Consider the following 18,119-nt stretch of genomic DNA (forward strand, 5'->3'; position numbering starts at 1 on the left):
CCCCTTGTTTTTGTTACTTGACTTTTTTATTGGTTCCTCAAAATATTTCATTAGAAAGGAACACTTGAAGGGATCTTGTTCATGAAACTTTAGAAAAGCATCGTATTCTGCACCCTCCATTGGCATACCAAGCAATAGGGATACATCTTCTGGTTTAAACTCTAACTCAACCCCACCAATAACGAATTTTTTTGTCGATTTTTTGTATCGACATAGAATATCTAGTATTGCACTTATTGGACGAGTGTTATAGTTTTCCCTAAGGATAAAACCCTCTGTCATGGAATCAAAAAGCTTTGAGAAAGGTGTATTGCCAATCTCTTCCTTCATCTCTTCCGTCATGTACTGACGGTGGCTTGTTATCAACTCGATTGGTTTACTCAAGCTGTATCTGAATGGATTGAAAGTCTTCCCCTCTGGTATTATCTTCTTCTCCCCCACTATGTCAACAGTACGGCAATTGTTCTCTTTTTCCTTCCCTTTCTTTGTTGTTGAGCTTGCTCCCACCTTTTACATAAATTTGAAACATTTATATGTAAAAATAACACTCTTTCATGTAAATTATCTATACTTTACCATAAATTAAGATAATTGATATAAATTATTAAAACTTTCTCATAAATCATACCTCTTTGACAGAAAGTGTTTTGTTTTTCGACTTTTTAACAGCTTCACCTTCTACATTGGATGAGATTTCTTTGTTTTTTGATTTCTTTGCAGGAACTACTTCTTCCTCTGGTGCTTTCCTTTTTAATGGACTTCTTCTGAGTGGTGTAGAATCCTTGGTAGCTTTAGGTGTCATTTTTGACTTCGGTGCCATTGAATTCTCCTGCAAGCGAAATTAAAATGTTCTCATTCTTCTAGAACCCTAGAAACACAATTTATAGGAAATTTCATGTAATTTATACATTATAAAATGAAGAATAGTAACATCATGAAACCGAACAACTTAAAATCATATCAAAAACCCTTACAAACTCACAAAATCGGCCAAAACACAATACTAACCCTAGCCCCCAAAAAACAAAGAATCATAAATTTATTGAATGATATCAAAACGATTCTTCATTATCACATAACATTATGTATAATTTATCATACTGATCCCAAATTTTAAGATGTATTACTAAGCTTTACAACTTCAATAATAAGATCAGAACAGAAAAAACCCTAACAATCGCAGCAAAATCTTACCATAACGATGCAACTATCTTCTTTATGATGAAAATCTAACATGCAAAATCGGATTTATAAGGGTTTTCACCTGACAATAACGATGGTTCAAAAAACAAACGACGGAACTAAACGATGAGGGATTTCATCAATACCTTTTCACCTGAACCGGAAATCTCAACCGAAATGTTTAAAGATTAAGAAGGTTGATGAAACAGCAAGATTCTTGGCTTTCGATGATGGCGATTCAGTGTTTGATTTAGGGTTTTTCACCGTTTCGTTTTAGGTAAAAACCCTTTTTTACCTAAAACGTTAAAAGAAGAGAGAGAAAGTTGGGTTGGTAAAAAATCGAAATATCCTATTAATAACCCATAAATTACGGATTTTTTTCGTTACCAAATCTTCTCGCGCAGCCAACATTAATATTTCCGGCTTTATTGCTTAGGGGACACAAACGTAAATCCTATAGGATTTATAAGGTTTTTTTGTCCATAGAGTAAAATGACTAAATATCCATGTTTTAACAAGATTGGACCCTAAACCTTTTTTGATTATTATTTTGGTCTATATCCCCACGGACCCAATAAAGTATACCATACATTAGCTCATATCATATTTTTTGATGTTTTTAATTTGGGTTGAATGGAATTTAGCCACTACATTAGCTCATATCATTTTTTTTCTTGTAACAACTCATATCATATAGGTCTCTATGTTTTGCTCTTGATGTATTTTTCTACTTAATTTTCAAATTCTAATCACGGATAGTTCTCAAAGAAAATAACAATTAAAACATATAGTCTATCTATATGTTTTAGTAATACTCGTTTCAGTGGCGAGGCCAGAAAATTTTATGAGTGGGGGCACTTTTTTGTTATAGTTAGTGAAAGAATTTCATAGTATACGATCAGGCTAGAATCAAAAAATAATTTTTCAACAAAGTTTTATTTATAGTTTAGATATTCCATGGTAACTTTGATGTACAACAAGTAATCTCTAATTTTCTCATCAATATGGTTTGGGAATCTTTCTCCCAACTGCATTACTAAAAAATATTAAAATAAAAAACAAAGGAAGTATGAAGAGATAGTGGTGAAGATAAAATGATGGTGGAGATGATGAATAGCAAGTGATCGTAATGGAAAAAAAATAAAGATAAACTTTTCTTTCTAATAACGTGTTCACTATAACAAACTTGTAAAAAACAATCATGAAGTCCAAAATACAAGTCACCTAAAAATCAGACAGAATCAAAATTACGGGAGTTATCTAAAAAATTCATCATCTTTACGAAGTCGTTTTATTAAGTTGGTCACTTTGAGGAAGCCAAAATTAAATTAGTTCAATTAATAAGTACTTTATAAAATATTTTCAATAAGCAGTCATCTTAAACCAAACAATACTTTCAACTAACGTAAATAGTAGACACTGTAGGAAAAAAGTGCAAGTAGTGGAGATTCAAGAGAAAAAGGAGTTGTGTGTGGGTCAATTCCAAGACCTCCAAAATGTAATCCAAGCGTTTCACCACTTGAACTACAGAAGAATAATGTTAAAAAAGTGGAACTATAAATGCATAATAAGTGAACACGTGCAATTTAACACATACGAGTCGCATTAGGGCCGTGGGGCACGTGCCCCCACGGACCCCTATGTGGGCTCGCCCCTGACTCGTTTAAGGTTCAAGTTTGTTGCAGAAAAATTCAAAATTAAGCTTCTCCTATCTCCATGACTTTTTCTTCATCTTCATTTAGTTTTCAAATTGACGTTAGAATATATCTGTTTGAGCCAAGTTTTATCAGAACTTTTGTCCATTCAACTTTGGTGAAAGAATCATGGAAGTCTTCCAAAGCTTCATCTCAATTCAGATAGTTGATTCAACGTAAATTACTACAAATACAAAAACTTTGGCTGAGTATCTGAATTTCTAGGAAAAAGTTGATTCATTTAATAAGATAAAAAAAATGAGTAAGAAAATGCTCCACGAAACAAAAGATGATTCAAATAAATTGGTAATCCATTATTATATTTCAAAACTTTTTATTTTGTTGAGAAACGAATTATTCCTATAAGTTTTCTTACAGATCCATAACTTCCACCAGATTCAAATGGTTGAGAAAACTAAACTTATAATATTTTACTTCCAAATAGAAGTAATCAATAATAATAAGAATGTATAGTATATCTATATGTTTTAGTACTTCTCGTTTGAGGTTCAAGTTTGTTGTAGAAAAGTTCAAAATTAAGCTTCTCCTATCTCCATGATTTTTCCTTGATCTTCATTTAGTTTTCAAACTGACATTAGAATATATCTGTTTGAGTCAACTTTTATCAGAATTTTTGTCCATTCAACTGTGGTGAAAGACTCATGGAAGTCTTCCAAAGCTTCATCTCAATTCAGATTGTTGATTCAAGGTAAATTACTAGAGATACAAAAACTTTAGCTGAGTATCTAAATTTCTAGGAAAAAGTTGATTCATTTAATAAGATAAAAAATGACTAAGAAAATGCTCCACGAAACAAAAGATGATTCAAATAATTTGACAATCAATTATTATATTTCAAAATTTTTTATTTTGTTAACAAATGAAATTTTTTTATAAGTTCTCTTATAGATCCATAACTTCCACCAGATTCAAATGGTTGAGAAAACTAAATTTTTAATATTATACTTCCAAATAGAAGTGATCAATATCTTATACCTTCCAATAATTATCATAATTGAGGTTATTACAGTAGGCATGATGAAATGCACAATCAACATCGACACCACTTTTTCCTACTGTATGTATAAGAATATTAAAATGTCGAAATGAATAAGACATGTATTGAGCATTTCTGTTAATGAGTATTTTTCTATACCTAAATTTTCTTTTAATCCACCCTTCCCCGTTTATGCATTTCTCTTTTGTGAAGTTTGAATAGTTGTTATGTTTGATGAATGGAGAATACAACTTCTTTTTAGCCTATTATTTTGTCAGATGAATTGGGTATATACTTCTACATATTCGAACTTTTGTTGATGTTAAGATAATCGAACTTGTTGGACATGGAAAATCTATTTGACTTTGATCTTGCCGATATTATGGTCCTTCAACCGATTTGGCTTTCCACTAAGGTGATTTTCGTAACACAGTTTAAATTAGCATCTAAGTTTTGCTACAAATTTCTAAAACTATTATCTTTCTCTCTCTTTATGTATATATACCCTTTACTTTTATCTATTTCAGTTTCATTTGAATTCCTTTAGTTAAGATGTTGTTGATGTTATTGTTTAGGTTTGCATTTCTGTTGATTTCACTGCTAAATCTATAGTATAGCAACAATTTGTTCATAGTAATTTAAATGCAGCTTGGTTTCCTTTTTCTTGATTTCATTAGTTATAGTTTTGTGTTATCTTCAATTAGGACTTAAGTTCACCTTTTCAAAAATTGAAGGAAAAACTGGATGAAGAAGAATCGCGAATATTGGAAGGTTTCATGTCAAACGATGTTGGTCCTCACATATTCCCAATATGAAATTATCAATAATGTAAGAGAAAAAGGTAATAAAAACTCTATAGGTAAGTTTCTATTGTTTTTTAGGGTCTACGACTGTTCAACAAAAAAATCAATGTGTACAAAAACAAACTTAAACAAATAGAGGACTATAATAAAAACTTCAGAAGGATGATTCTTAGTCAAATTGGTTTAAGCATACCTGATGGTAGGACCTCTTCAAACACCAGTAATATTTGAGTTCAGTATTTTGTTTCGAGATTTTTCTTAGAAAAGACTACTTAGTTGTTTGAATACTTTCTTTTTTTAGTCTTTTAGGTGTTTTGCTTTGAAGAATTAAGGATGCTTTTGTTGTCAATTGTTTTACTACATTAGTTAATGGTTATGTTTTGTTATATTGACTCAATTTCATATAACTTTGTCTTTGAATACTATTTATTATGATGAAATTATGATGTGGTAAAATGAAGCAATATCGTTTAGTCACTAAAATATTTTATAGCGACAAACTTACTTTGTCGATAAAATAATTGATCCATAAAAATATTTTCAATAACAATACTGTAACGTCGTAAAAAATTTATGAGACGAATTATTTCGTCTCTGAATAAATATTGAGACGAATTTATTTAGTCACTGAAAGCTTTTATGGCGACGATCTTATTTAGTCACTGGAAACTTTCACAGCGACAAACTAACTTTGTCAAAAAAAATACTTTTCGAGACGATAAATTTTTGTTAACAAAAAAAATTTGAAACCAAATGTTTTGCCACAGAAAATTCTTTAGGGACTACAACTTTTGTCACTGAAAAATATATTTGGTGGCAAATATTTTGGTCGTTGGAAAATACTTTCAACAACAGTTGAGTTTTGTGATGTGAAATCTAGTGAACCTAAATACTAGGCTAACTAAACTAAATTAAAACTCGCAAGTGCACGAACCGCATGTGAATATGGCAAGTATTACGAGGTCGATCCCACAGAGATTTGTTTGAAATTAAACCTAAACCTAAAATTAACTAATAAACTAGGAAAGAAAATAGTTGATTTTGAGAAGATGTTTGGAAAGCTAAAAATTGAAACTTAGAAAATAAAATAAAGTTGTGATGAAAAACTATAAGTTGGTAAATCTAGGATATTGGAATTCACCACTAACAATCATATTCGAATCTAATATCTAATTGAAATTATTATCCCTCTTTTGATAACTCAAAAATTGTTAGAAATCAATCTTCAATTTTCGGAAAATAAGACAATTAAACACTTTAACAATGATCAAAACCCATAACCCACTTCACTTAAAATATTTTGCAATTCAAATCCAAGTTGTTAGTTTATTAGACTAACCGAAGTACGATTAATTATGAAACATTAAGGCACATTAACAAGAGATAATAAAATAAATATGATACTAAAATTCAAATACTCATGTTAGGGTTTCATCCTCTATCCTAGTGGAAGAGTTAGAAACCCATGGATATTAAATACATGGTTCAATAATAATAAACAAGTAAAGGAAAAGAGTGAAGAAGATAAAACCGAATTGATAATTGATGAAGCCCGTTACTCCCGTCTTTCTCCAAAACTTGTCTTCGATATAGCCCTTGAATCTCCCAAATTCTTGCACCCAAAGAAGCTAATTTATCTCTAATGTTGCTCCTCTAACTTGCTCTTTTCACTAGTGTGTGGGAGATTCGTGTCCTTAATTGTATGGGGTTAGACCTCTTTTTATAATATCTCAATAGCCAAAGATTTTGGAAACAATTAAAAATTAGGACAGAAGTGGGTTTAGGAAACACATCTTATTTAGAAATCTCAAAATCTAAAACCCATCAAATTCCCGAAACAGCACCGCCTAAGTATTTCACCCATTAGTGGATGCTGACGTCATGATGTCGTCATCACCACTTTAAATTTAGTTAGGCAGCAACAGTATCTCTTTAGTAGTTTGATTCCAACCCTACAGACTTTCACTATTTAGCATTTAACCCCTAACAAATGTCTTCTTGCAGACACACCCCTCTCTTAACCAGCTTCATCTCTAATAGTTACCAAATCATATATCTATCTCAATATCTTTAGGAACTTCTTGTATTAGTAACTTCTTTATCTTTTTGGGAGTTTCCTGCAAAACCATGTAACTTAATTGACTTCATCAAAATTAACATATAAAGACTATAAAATAAAGCCCAAAACTGGAGTACTTTACGTACTCATCATTTTGTCCTTGAAAATATTTTCTATGACTAAATAGTTTTTGTCATTGAAAAGTACTTTTTGCGGCGAACTTTTATTTCGCCATTAAATACATTCCCTGGCGGTGCTAATACGACCAAGTGACGACAAAAAAAGTTTCGTCGATAAAAAAATTTTGCAACAAAAATCTAATGTTTAGCGACAAAATTTTTTGTCGCTAGAACCGTTTTTTCTTGTAGTGATTGATTGTCGTGATAACAATCTTTTTTTTGCCTCCACAGGAGTTTTAATCTCTCAAACACAAAACCTCCCTTATTCAATCTTTCAAACACTTTCACCTCTCCCTTGCTTTACAATATATTTGGTATATGATCTAACTTAGATCGGTAGTCTTTTTTTATGCAAATAGATCGATAGTCATACTGAAACTTTCTCAGCAACTCTGCTAACTAGGTGTTTGGCTTTTTTCTTGTTTTAACAATTGGAGTGTAAAAAAAAAAATAACCCGTTCTCTCTCTCCCATCTTCTCTCTCTAACCGTTTTTTAGAGAAAACCTCCCAGAGATCTTCGTTTTTCTCCGGCGAAGGGTCCTCCCTTCACCGGAACCTTTTTTCTTTCTAATAAAAGTTTGTTCTCCCTCCGCAAAATAGTTTTCTATGGTTTCACAGATTGGAGTGGAACCCTCGCTACATCTGGCGAGGGTTCACAGATCCAGTTTAGGTTGTGGTGGTAGTTGCGGTTCTTATTATCGTTGTAGTCGCTCTGTTCTTGATGTGGTGGCGGTCGCGGTGTATGGTAGTGGTTTGTTTCTGGTATATGGTGGTTGCGGCGGTTTGAACGATGATGATTGTGGTCTGATTTTTGGTGTATGGTGGTGGCAGTGGTTTGAATGGAAGTGATGGTGGTGGTTTGTTATTGCTGTGTATGGTGGTGGTGGTTTGTTATTCTTGTGTATGTTGGTGGTGGTATGTTGAACGAAAGTGATGGTGGTGGTTTGTTTAGTGGTTTGGTGGTTTTCTCGTGGTTTTTATATGATAATGGTGGTGGTCTGAGATGATAGTGGTTTTGTGGTTTGGTCATGGTGGTTTCCTCGTAGTGGCGGCGATCTTTCAATTGTGACGGCGGTTTTCTGCGATGGCGGCAGCGGGTCTCTTGTTTGGAGGCTATTTACGTTCTAGTACAATAAAACTATGACCTTTAGGGGGGGGGTATTCGTTCTGAACTTTTGTGAGATTTTCAATGTTTTTAAGATCTTTAAAGTTTAGCGTTATTGATTTAGACCTTTTCTTTATAGAGATAAATCTTTCAGGGCATGCCTCTTGCTCCCCAGATACACATTCTAACATTTGACTTTTTTTTCTATCGTCGAATTTTAGTAATTATTATCACGTTTTACAGACAAAAAACAAAGAATATTTCATTTTTTTTTCTATAGCGTCTCGTGTTTGCGTAAGAATAATGAGAGAGAGGGCAGAGAATAAAAGAAACAACAAGTATTTATATAACTTTTCTTTTAATCTTCACCATTTGTTTGAACGACTTAGATTTAAAATAGATCCTTACATTTCTAACAAAAAAAGATCTAGAACTTCAAATTTTTAATAAGAATGATTCAGAACTTAATGATCTAAGATTTTTAATGTCCCGGAACATAAAAAATTTCACCACCTAAAAGATCCTGGACCTTCACAATTTTAATAAACAATTTTCCTGAAACATAAAAAACTTTTGAGATCTTTGAAGATCCGGACTTTGAAGATCTAGTAAAAAGACCTTAACAAATAACAGGCTCTTAGGTTCTTTTCATTCTCGATCTTGATGATCTTTTCATTTATCGACCTTTAGGGTCTTTTCATTGTTGTTGTCTTGTTATTCCTTTTCCTTCATGAGGCACTTTACTTTTGAAAGTTCTGTGTAGTACTTTACGTACGTAACTCTCATGTAATTTTCAGAGGAATTAAAATTCTCAAACTATGTAATGTTATGGATGATTTCTACTTATGAATGTAATTCCAATTTTACTCAAAAAAAAAAACAATTAAAGTGTAAAGTCTCTTGTTTATCCTTGTCGACATCCTCAATTTACACCCAAGTTAAATTTTTTCATAGCTCGGAAGGGTTCTACAACCACAATTATTTCAATTTGAGAATGAACAGTTTTCAAGTTACACTATACTGGATAAATCATGCTTTTACATTAAAAGTAACAAGAGAGAGTTTTCTTTTTGCTAATTTTTTTGCTAATTTATAAAGACAATTATAAATCTATGTCATTGAGTTATTTTAAGTAAATCTTAACCTTTCTTTTTGAAGAGTCTTTACAAGATAAATGTTTAAAATTAAAATAATTACACACTTCTTATAAGTGCTCACACTATTGCTCTTTCTCATCCCTCCATCTCTCACCAAACTGCTTAATAATTCCCATTTAAAGTTTTCACATGATGCCTTTTTCTTCTATTTTTTTTTTTTCTTTCTTCAAACAACCAAATAAAATCTCTATTGTTATCTTTTAAAAACTACAATTATCATTTTAAATATAGTTTTACTATTTGAAGATCTCCAAATAATCAAAATATATGGTCATAACCTCGCGTAAACATGCTTATAAAAAAATCTCATATAAATTCCTAACTAATTTGATGATTTATAAGTTAAGGAAATTTTGACAATTAGTTACATGAATTTGGTGAAAGAAATCAGATAGTTACTGCCCCAACGTCAACACCATTTCTTGTGGTCCATCACCACTTGGTTGTATTAGTTTTAACACCCGCTCCACGTAACAGAAGTCCCATTTTCGATTCCCTATAGAAATAGAAATTCATGATTTATTGAACTGGAGCATAAATAAGGTTGAAGGAACCCATATGAGGGCCTTGAGAGTCTTTACATGACCCTAGGCCCAAGATGTCTCTGTTATAGTTGCTACGGAGCTGTTCAATTCATGCTGTATTAATGACTCTCGAGTCCATATAATAACAAAAACAATTTCTCGTGTACGGCAGAACATTTAATAACAATTACAAGAAGGATTAAGGGACATGAAAATTGCCAAAGTATATATCAACTTCACGAAGTGAACAGTTATTTTTGTGTTTTAACTGTACACAATGAATGCCCTTTTTCTCGTTTGATACGTAAAAGGAAAGTATGAAAGGATGAACCACATTAGATATGCAAAATACCTAGTTCGCTCAACGTCCATTTCACCTTCTCGCAAGGGGAGAAAGAAGGAAGAACTCTGACTTGCATTGTCTACTGACATAAGATCGCTGGAAAAATAAAAACAGGAAAGAAGTAATGATCCGGAAGTTCAAAAGGAACAAGTCAAACAAAAATAAACGATAATCTGCTAGATCCTAATTCTTTTAAGAAGCTAATCAGAGAAATCTCTGTGGATTAACTATCGGTAGAAGGAACAATTTGCAAGACAAATAAATGAAACGAGATAGAGCATTTTCTAAAACACAAACAAAAGATCTCTACACACATATGCAACACTACTAGCCAATTTCTTCAACTATGTCTATTTTCTTCCACACTACAGCAATTGGGCTTGCAGCACAATATGTAAGTGAAGATACAAGATTTAGTTTAGGTTATATCTAAACTTCTTAGAAATCAGAAATTTGTGGGGTAAGATTCCTGAAATAGAAAATCGTGTAGCAGACCACCTGACTATCTTGTCACTCTCTCCACTGATTTTGCAGTTCGTGAACTATATTAAATTCATGAAAGATTATACTGGTTTCAGGAGAGTTTCTCCTGCAAGAAGAATTATTATTCAGGAGCAAATCGGTTGGTAGAACTCCATGATTAAGAAAGAAAACAAATATGTACCACCAGAAGATAGATGTCTTGATCACGTTCTCAATTCACGAAGACGGTCCTCTTCCTTGTGATGTATTGTTATAGAGTTCCACCTCTTTGTCGTTAGGGGGAGGTGTAAATGATGCATGTCCGACATGGTCATGCAGCATCCACCCCATGATGCACTGACATCTTTAATGGGTCTAGCAGTCAGACCTTCCTATCCTTGTTAATTAATTTTTGTATTATGAAAAAAGCCAACTAGAGTTGCATCATTGGAGAAGTTATTTTGTGTGAGTAGTTATTTGTATTATCAAGTCAATGAATTTATTAACATTCCACTACAAAACCCTATAACTTTCCCATCTATGGATGGGATGTTTTTTCCTTACTTTTACTTTCCAGAACAATTAGAAAATGGAACTAATATTCGATACTCCCTACAATATGCCAAGATTTAAGAGTCCGCAGTGTGTAGCACCAAAGGCGTACAAGAATAAGAATAAAAGCTGAAGGACTTAACGAAATTTCATAATTACATACTTTAACTTGGAAGGGGTGAGGCTTGGCTTTGGGCGTCAAAAGCTCCTTCTGACATCTCCAAAGGCTGAAGCGAGTCTTTCCTAATGCGTTCCAAAGAAGTTGCTTCGAAAATACCTACAAAATTTATACAAATCCATTTTACCTTTAAAAAGCGACATAATAGAGCTGCAAAAGGAAAACATATTTACTCTATCAAGATGATAATCTCATGTAGATTGGAACTGCGGGCACATTTACACACTCTCTTAAAGTAATAACATTCACAATAAAAAAAATGCAAACAATTTCTTCATTAATATATATTTATGACCCGCTGACAACAAGATCAATCGAAAAAAAGGAACAGTAATAATAACAATAATAAATATAAGAACACACAAAAAAAAATCTCCATTTCTCAGACGAAAACAAAGGCTAAACATGTCACTGAATAAGGTTGAGTTTTGATTGCCTTTACAAAGAACAGCGATTAATATTTGCTATATGTGTCCAACGTGGTATTCAATGTTTTAGAATATGGACAGTCTAATTTATGCTTCTGTGTTCCTTTTTTAAATGCAAACACATAATAAGATATAGCCAGTCAACCTTGGTAGGCAGAAATTTGAGTTAACTTGTGGCCAAGTTTACCCTACTTTTTCAAATTCATGTAGGCTAACTATGAACTGGTTCACATGATAACACATCAGTGAACACCACCAAGGCATAAATCCGGATCTGAATAATTGCACAATCCTCACAGGGTAACGACCAAAGTTATGGAGTCGTAATCCATAAGTGGCGCTTGTGACTAAGAAGTACAATGGAACCCAACATTTTAAGAGCAGAGACCAGAGAGTATCACTACTAAACGATTATTGGCAGAAGGTAAATTGTCCAACACGACCAATATCAGAAACAGATAAAGGACACCACATAGGAAGTGACTCGGGAATACTGTAGTATTTTATTTAGCATATTTAGTCCGGTATTCTAATAATGGAAGAATGAACTCCAACGGCGATCAAAGGGAAGATCTCCTGGCTCAGCATCACTCAACATATGACAAGCTGATAGAACATGGCGGTCACCTTAAGCTTGAAATTGCAGGTAATAGTAAAAATGATCTTCTATCTGACATGTATCTAATTGAATATGATTGTACAAAGAATCAGGTGAATCTAGAGGTTCTAGCACGTACCGAAGCCCAAAATTGTGGAGCATACTAGAAAACCTGGTAGAGAAAAATCCATTTTATGTACAATTTCCAGTACAATGATACATCCTCCTGCAACCATCAGATGTCTCGGGGAAGAAAAAACCATATGCAATCTGCAGATATGTGCAAAATAGAAAATTTCATAAGCAAGAGTCTTTTTCCGGACAAATTTCCTTAAGTCAAGTGTAATGTAAATTGTCAATAACTTGACGTAGCATGAGATAAACAAGCTGCAGAACTATTTGAGAACTTATAATAAGCACTACCTACGCACTATGGCATCCAAATGACACCACTATAGCATGGTTTCTTGAGTAGAGAACTTTTGGCGGTACCCATTGAATTCTCACTGCCTTCTTTACGAAAGAAGACAAAATGGTAAAGTTCCCATTGTTTAAAAAGCAGCCACGGATTAAGCTCCAAGGCTCACCTTCGCAACATATGCCACTTACACATTGACACTAACTCCCGTATATCACCTTGACGGATTTTGGTTTCATTGCCTCTTTTCTTTATTTATTTGTTTAATTTGCTCGGTTTATGTGGTCATCGTGTCTTACATTAAAGCTATTTAAGCAATACATTAAACAAATAAGAAGTTAGATATGCACAATTTTTTTATTTAGTTGAGCCATAGAGAAGGCTTATGCAGTGGTGCAGCTAAAGGTATAAAATAGTTTTCCAAGACATTGCAAGTCCCTATGGCTACGTAGCGTACGCTAAAAAATTAATTAGATATTCTAAATCATACAAATAAACTGAGCTATGCACATAATATTAGGCAATACATCTCTAATCTAGTGTAATTTACTATTGTAAGAACATCTACGATGAAACTTAATCTTAGACTTATTTATCAACCTACATCTCGGCATCCCCTTGGTCATGATCTAGTACGGCTGGGCTTCTGCTTATTTTGACAATCAGACTGGCTCTTACATATTACGCATGGTTCTTTTTGTTAAAGTATTGTATCCATTGTATAATACAAATATGAGTTCCATCTCTTCAGTTCATTCTTGTTCATTTTGATTAACAGTCCTTAGTCATTACTAGTTCCACAATTTCATTAGCTCTATCCCTTCAACATTATCCTTACTTTCAGTTAGCACCTCATCTTATCACAATATTTTTAAATAAGACATGGTCAAAAATGCATTTGTGTAGCCGTGATGATCTCCTTTCCTATTCATGATAAAGGTTTGTGCTATCTATTGGTTCTCTCTATTTTGAAGTGATAATGTTTATTGACTACCGGAAGATGATCTACAGAAGCAAGCGAGCAAATAAGCTAAATAAGATTCTAAATTTGTTTCCAAAGCTTGTGCAGTTTGAGAACTCTTATCGTTCAAAAACCTAATGGAGTTCGTATAGAAACGTACAGAACAATAACAATTCACAAGCTTGCAAAAGTAGAAACTCTTGCACCAACAATGAAAATGTAAGAAATAATATAAGGGTCGAAGAAGCTGTAAATAGCAAGCAAACTTACTTCTCTTCAGCAATATTATCAACATAGAAGATTAAGACAACTCCAAAGAGAATTGTACTCAAATGTGGCCATAGTGAAAATGGCAATATCGTACTGCTATCAGAAGTCGAGCCCTGAACCACCACAAAGAGCAAAAAAACAAAAAAGAAAAAAACCAATTCTTAATCAATTTAACCCTCTATGGAACTCAAAAGGACTGCTTAAAGAAATTGACCAGGACATATATGAACAGAAGTGCATTTTCTAACCATTAGCGTGTCCCAAATCGCCAAAGGAAAGAGAAAACATGCTGCAGAAGTAATAGTAATTGCATGAAGTCGCTTTTTCAGCTGATTCTGCAAGCAACGGAAAGATATAAATAAAAGACACGATGTCAATTAGTATCTCGCAAAATATGGAAAGAAATGGAAGCATAGTGGTGGAACCCACTACTAATGCGCTATAGCACATAAATGGATGTCAGTACCTTAAGTGATATGCGGCGCGCAACAACTCTTCTCAGAGCTGATAAAATTCCAGCAAATATAGGAACTGCCATTTGCTTCATGCCCAATACTTCATTAACTTGCCCCTCTGTATCAAGGTTATCTTTAAAGGGTATTTCATGTCAAATTCAACAATATACACATAAATACTATCCTCACCCACTTGTAGTCGCAAAACGAGTATTCACTATTGTGGACATCGCACATGTATTTTATTCTAAACCATCTAAATTAGAGACAGGTAAGTAACAAAAAGTTCCTCTTTGAAAGGATATTGAACGGAGAGGATGTGGTCGTGGCCCATCCTTGAGATAAGAAGTAGAATGCTGCCAACATTGCTATGAGTCCGCCCACCTGGTATGGTTTAAGGTATCAATCAGCAATGGAGACGTTTATTTATATATATGTGTGTGTGTGTGTGTGGTAACGTGTGTACATCTATATAACCATAAAGCTAAATATAGTATGGATTACAGCCTGTGAACGATTAATCCATAAAGACCAAACTGGAGAAAAACTGAACGTAGGCTTGATATGAAGACAAACCATGGATAGAGACAACATTTGATCATTGATGGAAGTTGTATATGCAAAATCCAACCTTTACATCCCAAGAAACTTTTGTGATAATAAGAAAGAAAGGAGCAATCGTCTAACAAACTAGAGTAAGTTTCCCGAAAAATCCATTAATACAACTACTCAATAGGAGATTACGAAGCATATCTACTAACCTTTTTCCATATTTGGGTCCCTCTCCCATACAGTACTGCAGACAGAACCCCAAGAACAGCACCCGCATACTCCCCAAGAATAGCTCTGGAAATTAATAACAAACAAAAGTAAATTACAATTTTTCTATTTGTCAGAAGTTAGGAAGAAAACGGCATAAGTATCATATCCTTCTCCGTCCAAAATAACATGTGGAGCAAAAATCAGTTGTATTGGCAACAGCAAAACATCAAAACCCATGAACTTATCATGGACATTCTTTCAAACATGTAGGGTTCTCTTTGAAGCAGAATATGGCCTCAAATTTTATTTAAGTGAAACGAAGATAACATACAACTCACTCAAGATTTTTGGACTGTCTATTCAAGTCCAAGATGTTTATTCAACTGGAGCATTCAGCTAATAACAAATAATGCTAAATATTATTCGTACCCACTTTAGGAACCGAAAGTCGAAAGATATACACTGTTACTAGCGTCAAACAACTCAACATCTATTAACTTCATTGCTTTCTCAAAAAATTCAGCACAACAAACACTTCACGGTGTTAGATCACGATGAGTCGATGACCTAGGTTATAAACTCTACAATGATCCCAGTCCAGACTCTAGAATTTAGATCATGTTAAATCTGTCTAAGAAGCATGTAAACAACTTGAATGTGTAAGATCAGCTAACCTGAGGGGACCACATGACTTCAGGCCCTTTCCCCACAAGATAAAGTATAACGCAGTTATCCCTCCATTAATTATCGAAGGTACCACCTGACACACAATTTCTTTCATACATGATAAAACAACCTTATATAATGAAGTCAATGAAGCAAGCCGCAAAGAGAAGATCCTCAGAAAGCAAGTAGAGAAACCATTTTCTTATCTTTTATTGTATTTTCCATTTAATAAGAAGTTAGGAATTGAACCTGTTGATTGGAGAGGGGTCTTCCTTTCCAAGGCTTTTGCAAAACCAAAAAGATCAATGATGATGGAACCAAACAACTAAAAATAAAAACTACAACTGAAGCTCCTTCCTGAGATAAATAGTTATACATGGCATAAACTGACAAGATTCTCATGAAGTTCCCAATTATATGAATTATTTGCAAGGGGGTGCGCCTACAAGAAGAAAAGAAACAAGATGTAATACGCACAAGAAAAAAGTTTGAAGATCAAGAAGAAAGGAGCCCAGAAAGCTACATTTCTTTCAAATATAAACGAAATAAACACATTTCTTGCACAGATAGCCTAGATTGCAAAATATTATGCCTATCTCCCATGTCCTTTTTTTCAATTCCTTCATTAGTACAATTAAGTAACCATATAAAAGCATATCTATTACATTATCTTGACGATAAAGAAGAGCTAAGATAACTATTCATGTTGTGCATATTTGACTAGGCTACACCAATGTCAAGTAAGTGTAGCTGTTACAACTAAGGATTCTAGCATTTTCAACTTTAAAGAGAAGTTATGAACAACACTTATTTAAGTGTTTTGGTTATTGAAGTTATTTCAAATCAAGCCTTCTCAATCACTGGCATCAGACAATATATAACTTGTGTCATGCACTGCATAACTCGTGCCCTTGCCGGACACTCGTAGGCGTTTCAGTGGGTACCTCTGCATAATAATTTGAGATTTTCTTTCACATACTTTCACACAATTTAAAGTTACGTTATGAGCATAAAATGCCTTAACGTGTCCAGCACCCTCACTAGTGGCGGAGACCAATAAGCATCAATATCTTTTCGAATAAATGTAAAACGAACACCATAAATGAAGTGCTGAAAACCCCGGAAAGGGACTCCTTGGTGATCAACCAGGTAAGATACTACACCTAGCTTAAGCACAGTTTCCGAGTAATGCTTAAATACTTCAGATATCCAAGTTCAATATTACAAGAATTAACCAGTCTTACTTAGTACACGGATCACTCCACTACGTGGTATGGGTACTTGTACGCAATACGCTACCATGTGAGTATCAGATACGTTTTACTAATGTCTCAACAATATGTACTCTTTGTAATGCATATATAATAGACACACCTACTCTCATTAAGTTTATCTCCACAAAATTTCGAATCTTAACTAGTTAACTAGAAAATCTTGTAGTTAACTACCCAACTACTCGAGCTTGTAGAGTTTTACAAAGAAATATAGTCAATTAGGGTTGGGTTATAGGGAATCGAGTAGGTAGGGCGGTACACAAGGGGGAGTAGACTACTTGTTGACATTAGAATAAACATAACTCAGTGGGGAAAAAAACTGAAATTTCCTGTCAACTCCAACTTTAAATCAACAACAATCTAATTAGGTCATTATATGTGTATTAAACAAATAAAAAACAATTGATTCTCTTTAAATCTAACTGGAATTCTAAAAATTTAACTTATATTACCTAAATAAACAAACAGACAAGTGATTGAACTTAGTGGTTTTTAACTTAAACCTCGCCAAAGAAAAAAAACCTAAATTCGAAATGTGTTGAAGATTTCAGGTGAATTAGGGTGTTGAATCGAAATAAGGAGGGAAAACGCAAGAAGAAATTTACCTAAAAGGAGTAGAATGTGGAGTTCGTCGACTATCAGAGATCTGATTAGGCGACATCATTTTGATAAATTCAGACTTCAAAATGTGATTTCAGAACTGAAGATTAATTAGGCGATTTTCATTTCATGTAGACGTTAAGGCTTTCTTCTTCCGGAAGGGAAGTTCTTCCCTCGGGCTTGAAGATTAGTTGGAGGCAGGGAAAATCTGATGGGCAAGGCACCTCCGAAATTATTAAGCCCAGAATTATAGGAAACCACATCTAAAGGCGCCTCCTTTAGTGATGATAGAAAAAGGCTTTAAAAAACGGCAAAAATAATAGAAATACTCAAATACCTCCCTGGTGACTTTCTTGGTTACGTAGTCGATAAGATAAGGGGCATTTTGATCTTTTCCGCGAGTGAAGGGACTAAAATAGCCCTTGTCTTATTAAGATGCAATCACCAAGGTA

At 33.7% G+C, this 18,119-nt stretch overlaps 1 protein-coding gene across 2 annotated transcripts; it reads right to left on the reverse strand.

Moving 5' to 3' along the window:
- Positions 1-9,374: 9,374 nt before the first annotated feature.
- On the reverse strand, positions 9,375-17,938 carry LOC147543423 (zinc transporter). 2 transcript variants are annotated; one of them, XR_015223406.1, is made up of 12 exons: positions 17,673-17,938; positions 16,043-16,235; positions 15,802-15,887; positions 15,127-15,211; positions 14,671-14,749; positions 14,377-14,507; positions 14,159-14,245; positions 13,911-14,023; positions 12,401-12,531; positions 11,221-11,334; positions 10,053-10,139; positions 9,375-9,672 (listed from the first exon to the last, which is right to left on the reverse strand). XR_015223406.1 is itself a non-coding variant. In XM_086634738.1 (11 exons), exons 1-10 carry the CDS (start codon positions 17,729-17,731, stop codon positions 11,222-11,224), a joined length of 1,077 nt encoding a protein of 358 aa, XP_086490864.1. In that variant the 5' UTR covers positions 17,732-17,938; the 3' UTR covers positions 10,542-10,632; position 11,221. The 2 variants fall into 2 exon arrangements, 1 of the variants encoding a protein (XP_086490864.1); XM_086634738.1 differs by lacking the exons at positions 9,375-9,672; positions 10,053-10,139 and adding an exon at positions 10,542-10,632.
- Between the last annotated feature and the right edge of the window lie 181 nt (positions 17,939-18,119).

This window comes from Eschscholzia californica, unplaced genomic scaffold (assembly GCF_041429995.1).
Source record: "Eschscholzia californica isolate CP2 unplaced genomic scaffold, dmEscCali1.0.p SCAF_4, whole genome shotgun sequence".
Classification (NCBI taxonomy): domain Eukaryota; kingdom Viridiplantae; phylum Streptophyta; class Magnoliopsida; order Ranunculales; family Papaveraceae; genus Eschscholzia; species Eschscholzia californica.